Source organism: Corylus avellana, chromosome 9 (assembly GCF_965113065.1).
Source record: "Corylus avellana chromosome 9, dhCorAvel1.hap1.2, whole genome shotgun sequence".
NCBI classification, from domain to species: domain Eukaryota; kingdom Viridiplantae; phylum Streptophyta; class Magnoliopsida; order Fagales; family Betulaceae; genus Corylus; species Corylus avellana.
The window spans coordinates 4,092,999-4,100,292 of record NC_142498.1 but is presented as its reverse complement, the minus strand read 5'-3'; the positions used below and the strand labels follow the sequence as shown (position 1 = coordinate 4,100,292).

At 34.1% G+C, this 7,294-nt stretch overlaps 1 protein-coding gene across 1 annotated transcript; it reads left to right on the top strand.

Annotated features, from left to right (window-relative positions):
* Positions 1 to 1,716: 1,716 nt before the first annotated feature.
* On the top strand, positions 1,717 to 7,294 carry LOC132190076 (uncharacterized). The gene is made up of 3 exons (XM_059604955.2): positions 1,717 to 2,045; positions 4,929 to 5,051; positions 6,701 to 7,294. Exons 1-3 carry the CDS (start codon positions 1,892 to 1,894, stop codon positions 6,910 to 6,912), a joined length of 489 nt encoding a protein of 162 aa, XP_059460938.1. The 5' UTR covers positions 1,717 to 1,891; the 3' UTR covers positions 6,913 to 7,294.

The following is a 7,294-nucleotide window of genomic DNA, read 5'->3' as shown; positions in this document are numbered from 1 at the left end:
AAACATAAACATAAAAAATATAGAGTTCTATGGTGTGTATGTCTCTCTTTGAGAACTCATAGTCACAAACAATGATATTTTGTTAGTGTTTTACAATGTATAGTTATGCCTCTTATGTCTAGATTTGAAAGAACTTAAGGATAGTGTTTTATTTCAAGAATTATGCCTATAACTTAAATGCTATTGAGAGAGAAAGACGAGTGAATTGAGATCGATTCAGAATTTTGAATTATGAAATGATTGATTGAATAAATTTTTAACTCTCATTCCATGAGTTATCTATAACCAACTAAAAGATACAACTCTTGGTTATGAAAGTTACAAATCTAAGAGATACAAGTATTGAAAATATATTAATAGGACCAGTTCCGCTCTTGGTATACTAAGTCTAATTGTTAACATTATAGAAAAAGTGATTTTTTAGCTATACTTTTCCTATGCAAATGCTTTTACCTTATTATTCACTTAAAAAAAAGGGTTAAACACTCATTTCCTAATGTGGCTTGACAACTTTATTTTTTTTTTTCTACTTAAATTTCAATTTGTATTGTAGATAATACCTAACTTATGGCTAAAAATGGAAATGATACTTCAGCCTAGAATCCGTCCATAAAATTGATAGAAGTCTACGACATCCCAATAAAAAATGACGTGTGGCAATGTGTCATATTACAAGTTAGAAAAAAAATAGAAAAAACCAAAAATATTAAAATAAGTAAAATACCTAGAAAAAAAGAAAAAAAAAAAAAAAGAAGCAAATGGGTGGCTGGAGCCACCCATGGCCAGCCAGGGGTGGGGGTGGCCGAACCACCCCCAAAAAGCAAACCCTAAATTATTATTATTATTTTGTGTGGTATGTCTATATCTTTGAGAACTCACAAACAATGGTCATTTGTATGTGTTTTACAGTGTATAGTAATGCCTCTTACAAAAACGAAAACATAAACAAAAATACTATATGTCCACAACCTAAATGCTATTTGAGAGAGAATTACAAGAGAGAATTGAGAGAGATTTAGAATGTCAAATTTTGAAATAATTGATTGAATACATTTGTTACTCACATCCTAAGAGTTATTTATAACTAACCAAGAATACAACTCTTAGTTATAGAAGTTACAAATCCAATAGATATAACTTTTGAAAATATATTATTATGGACGAGCTCCATTGTAGGTATACTAAGTTCCAATCGTTACTACAAACTTTTTAAAAAACTCTACATTCGACTCAATATTTTAGTTATTTACTTTGACTATTTTATTTAAAATGTTATTATTATTATTATTTATATATTTTCAATACTTAACGAGGAAAGAGAATCATATTGTATACCACTAAATATTGGATTTGGCTTACATGCTGTTATTTTAATAACAATATGTATGTTATAGTTTAATTAACGGTCAAGATTGAATTTTTCAAAATATTTTTTCATTTTTCTTTCTTCTATTAAATGCTTCTAAAAGTAAGTCAACTTTAAAATTCAATCTTAACCATTAATTAAATTATAGTATACATGTTATTATTAAAATAATAACACGTGAACCGGATCCATAAATATTTACCCAATTAAAATCATATGAGAAATATATTCAACAATTTAAATGATGATTCTCAACATGTATACCCAAAAAAAAAACATAAAAAAATGGAAAGCCCAAAGTGACAACATGGGGACCCAACTTCTCGAAGACTCTGAGTTTTCACGCAAAGTTCGCAAACCAAACAGAACCTAAGCGAATCTGCAAGGAAACTTACTGTGATAAAACCCCAGTGCTCACGAAACCACTTCCCATCCCTCTACCTCTCTCTATCTGTGATAAAAGGAGGAAAAAAAAAAAAGACAAAAAAAGAAGAAAAGCTAGTGCAGATTTCCATAGGTAAAAACATGGGGGCTGGGCGTGAGGTCCCAATATCGCTGGACGGAGTAAGGGACAAGAACTTGATGCAGTTGAAGAAGCTCAACACGGTTCTCTTCCCCGTTCGCTACAATGACAAGTACTACGCCGATGCCCTCGCTTCTGGCGATTTCACCAAGCTGGGTTCGTTTTTTTAATTTCTCCGTTTCTGGCTTTGGCTTAGTCCTTTATAATATTTTACTTTTTCTGGGATTCGATTGTTTTGTGTTTAGGACGATGATTTTGTTTCCCATTCGCTGGTATCTGTTATGGGTTTTGCCTATTTTTTGTCAGTCTTTGATGGGTTTTATTGGTCTAGGTTTGTAACAGTTTCTGATTTTCTCAGTGACGTTTTGCTATGGGTTCATTGGTTATGCTTATTATTGAGATATATTTACTGGGATTTGCTTATTTTTTAGTCGTCTATGAGGGTTTTATTTGTCTAGGCTCGCAATCGTTTCTAACGGTCGTAGGCTTCTGCTATGGATTCTATGAATTTTGCTTATTATTGCGATATAATTTACGTCTACTGTTTTCATAATGCTGTTGTTAATCGTGTCTTCATGGCTTTTGTTGTGGACTTTTGGTTTTTGGGTTCCCTCTTTAATGTATTAGAAAGTGATACTCTTTGACCGTTTTTCTGAAGCCCGTGGATGCACTGTAGGAGACATGCTTTCTTTTCCCGACAAGTGAAAGAAAAAAAAAACAGATATGCTGTTGAAAAACCGTGGGATAGGCCCAAGTTTTTCATTAGTGATTTGATGATAAGGAAGGCCCTAGCTTTTTATTAATCAATTAAGTACCCCTAGACAGTAAAAGAGAATCTGCTTCGTTTGGTATGCTATCCTTCAGGCCCAATATAGCTCGTGTTAGTAACTTAAGTCTTAAGGCTTCACCATAACTGGGTAAGAAAAGGTGTTTGTTATAACATCAATTTTTGGTAGTTTTAGATATGTGTTCTGTGGTCAGTGTTTTTAATCATTTGGAACGTCTGGAACATAGGCTTAAATCTTGTGTTTCCTGTTTGATACCCTCAAAGCCCATGAGAGAATTATATTATTGAAGATAAAGGGTGAGATTCTAGTTCAGTATTGAAATGAAAAAAAATCCTAGTGTTTAATTTCCGCTCCATCTGTAGAGGAGTTCCTTTGAAACTGTAAGAGGCTTTACATACTGGCGTAGTCCATTCCCCTAAATTTTTTTGATAGTGTCACTACCACTTGAGCTCTTGTAATAAGGCCATTTGGGTCCTCTAAGATTGTTTTTTGGCATGGTTGAGATTGTTGAATTAAGTGTAAGAAATATATAACATAGCTATTGTCAGAATTTTTTTTTCCCTTTTAATTGTTACAAGTTCTTGACCACTGTTTTAGTTCTAAAGTTACAATTAGTTAAAATCCAATTTGAGTGGTTATTGTATTTACTCTTAACTTCCCTATTTGTAGGGGAATTAGTGCATTTTTAACAACTCAGTTTATGTTCACATGAAGAACAACATAATTTTTAAGCCATTAACTTCTTGAAGATATACACTGAGGTTGAGATGTGTTAGGGGTGGAAAAGAAAAGGTGAATGAACAAACCGAGTATAGCCTAATTCTGAATGAACAAACCGAGTATAGCCTAATTCCAACCAAGTGATTATCAGCTTGAATCCTTTTTCAACATCCATATCTGTTCAGTACCATTTTCTCAGTAATGTTAAAGGCCACCATGTTTTTCGTGTCACTTAATTATGTATACCCTTTTTGGTCTTCAGCTTGTCATTTCACCAGCTCATACTAGTTGGTTGGTACCTGTCCTTAACATTCCTCATTTTTGGTGTGTTCACGCTATTTTTTTTTTTAATTACCATCCAAGATTCAATACATTTTACTTCTGCAAAAGATTGTGTTACATTGTTATGTCCTTTATTTTTTGGGATCACAGTACGCCAATTATTTATTCTGCAACAGAGATCTTCAGTGATTCTTAAGATAGCAATTTATTTCTAAACTTTTATCAAACAATCTCATAGTTCCTGAATTACTAGTGAGTTTCTTGAATGATATGAATACTTTGTAAATGTTAACAGATGAGTTCTTGGATGTCAAAACCTTCTGTCTTAGTACTGTCCAAGCTTCAGCACACCTTTGTTTTGCAACGATTGCGTTACATTTCACAAATTTCCCTTTCGATACAGTATGCTGAAATTTATTTTGTAACAGAGCTTCAGTATTTTTTAAGACTGCCATGTATTCTCATCTTATATGACCATCTCATAATTCCTGAATTTTTAATGGAATTTCTTCCATGCTGCAAATTGAAAATGGTATTTGAATATCCTTGAAAAAATTGTTGGATGTCAAGATAATTAGAAATGGCATCACTTTACAGTATACTGGTCTCTAATTCCCCTGAAACTTTTTTTCCTAGCTCCTGCATTCATAACTTCTGGTATCAAGTAATTTCTGAAACCTAATTTTGTTGCTATGAAGGATTGAAGGTTCCCTACACAACATGTGGTCCTTATTTTTCCATCTTTGATATCGGTTATTATTTTATTATTTACTTCCTTATTAACTAGTTTACAGGCACTTATGGTTTGAGCATGTGTTTCCCGTTGCCATGATGTCTCTCGAAGATCTTATATAAAAAATTGATGTCTGTTGAAGATAATTATCCATTTAACCTCCAAAACTGCACATATGCCCAAGGAAGAGACAAATCCACGCACCTAAAATAAGCCTTAGTCCCAACTGATTGGGATTCTTAACAATAGAATCCAGCAAGGAAGACCATATAGATGGATGTACATGGTATATTAAAATACAATGCATCCAGGGAAAAAAAAAAAAAAGAACGGAAAAACAGTGCATGCAGAGCACAATTACAGAAATTTAATGTATAGCTACTTGTTCAAAATTCATGATTTTATATTGTCTCACATCCACTATTTGTCTTGAAGTGTAATTTCATAGCCCAAATCAATAAATATATTGGTCATCCTAAAGTGTCGGTACTTTTGTTTTTGTTTTTTTTTTCTCAGCGTACTATGGTGATATCTGTGTTGGTTCAATTGCATGCCGGCTTGAGAAGAAGGAAGGTGGGGCTATCCGTGTTTATATCATGACATTGGGTGTCTTAGCACCATATCGGGGTTTGGGCATTGGTAAGCGTGCAACTTATCTTTCTTTTGATTGTAGTTGTGTATGAAGTTTGTTTGAGAAGCTATAGTATCATGCTTGTTGATTTTTTTTTTTTTTTTTTTGGGTTAGTATGCTTGTTGACATGACTTGGTCCAAACTGGTAAACTATGTTGGTTAAAGTAGCCCTTTAGGTTTTCCAACTTGTTAAACAGTAGACTCACTGTTTGATTAACTGAAGTCGTGTGAAATGAAGACTGTGTGTGGAAATTAAAAAGAGAATATGAAGGAGAAATCCACACACTTGGTTGAAATTCTTATACTTTTTGCTGAACATTGATAAGAATTAATTGGTTTTGTTTATTGTTTCTCTTTTATGTCCTTTATTATATTTTTTATACGCAATGTATAATTTTACTAGGTAACCCCAAGGGGTTGGACAGCTTGGGGCTTTGAGTATGCTCCTCAAGGTCTTAGGTTTGAAACCCATTGAGTGCAGGCTGCTACTTGGGGCCATCGGACTTGGGGTTCACCCCTTGAATTAACCGAGGTGCATTTACGGGAAATTCCTTGCCGAGGGCCTGTGCGCCTCTGGGATTAATCGGAGCGAAGCTTCGGATTCCCAGTGCCAAATAAAAAAAAAGTATACTTTTACTAGGTTTACTGAGCTGTTTTACCATAATGTTAGCCAGTTATTCCAGTTTTGGTCCCCAATATATTTTGGTTGCCTACAGGAGTCCTATGCAAACAGAGATTTTGCCTACAGGAGTCCTTGCATCATCTATGATTTTGCCATGTTTTCTAGTTCTACCATATCCAAAGCCCCCCCTCCCTCATTTCGCTCTTGTGTTGGGTATTAATGCTTACAATATCTTTCTAACAAGAATATGCTGTTCCAATTTCAAAAGGAAACAACCATTTCTTGGCATGTTTTTTATGTGATCAATACATTTCTTCACTGTATGAACAATATGTACGGTTTCAAAAGATTGAAACTAAATTGTGGGTAAATTCTGGTGGCAGGGGACATATTTATAACAGAGTGTTGTGTCAACATGGACATATCTCTTCTTTTGAAATGCTTATGCTACTTTTGCTAGAAATAATTGTTATCTTTAAAATGGAGTTGGCTAAACCTCTTATCTTTAAGATGGATTTTCTAATTCAAATTCCACCTAGAAGTTCTGCCAAATATTGAACCTCGAGGAATGACTCCATTGATTTTTTTCCTTTTCTTCATTAACCTAGGAGACCAGTGGTGTTTAGAGGTTGATGCTAGCGACTAAACCACATGGAATTTGTTTGTATTTAGAGTCTTTATCTGTTCGTGGAATGGTTTGTTTTATTTTATTTTATTGTCTTTGTTGTTTGATGCAGAATATGGAGTCCAAAACTAAATTATCTGCGACCATCACCAAAGCCCACTTTAATTTGACGTGAAAATGTCATAATAATTTTAGGTTTTGCAACTTTTTAGACACTAGAGTTGCTGTTAAATTATCTGGAGTCGTGTGAAATTAAGAAAGAAATACAAAGAACAAGCCTCCAACATATTTTTTGGCTGGAATTCTTAATCCTTAGTTTTGTTTATTCTCGAAAAAAGCTTTTCTCCACATGCTTTGGATGAAAGCTCTGTTATTTGCAGGTGTACTGATCTAATCCTGGGATTTGGCAGGTACGAGGCTGTTGAACCATGTTCTTGATCTCTGCTCCAAGCAAAACATGTCTGAGGTTTACTTGCATGTACAGACAAACAATGAGGATGCCATAAACTTTTACAAGAAATTCGGGTTTGAAATCACGGCCACCATAGAGAACTACTACACAAACATTACCCCACCAGACTGCTATGTTCTTACAAAGTATATCACTCAAAACAAGCAATAGTATTTCAAAGCTAGTCCACGATGGGAGAGTCCTTGGTGGTTGTGGCGTTATTAATTGAACTTTACCTTGCATTGGTTATACTGGAGTTTCAGTTTCTAAACTTAGGAGGTCCTTAACATGCTGAAATGCATTGGTCACATTGGCTATTTGATACTTTGGCTGCTTTCTGGTTTAGTGAACTATTTTATTGATCTGATTAGTGTGCAAACAGTTGAAATTTTGTATTGTGTTGGGATTAGAGAGGTGTTTTCTGAATTATGATAAGACAGGCATTGTTGAATGGACATAAATTTCCGACAAACTGGGTTGTAAAAAAATTTTCTCAACCCAGTTTGTAGGAAATTTATATCCAAATTGAATATGGTGATACATGTTGATATGC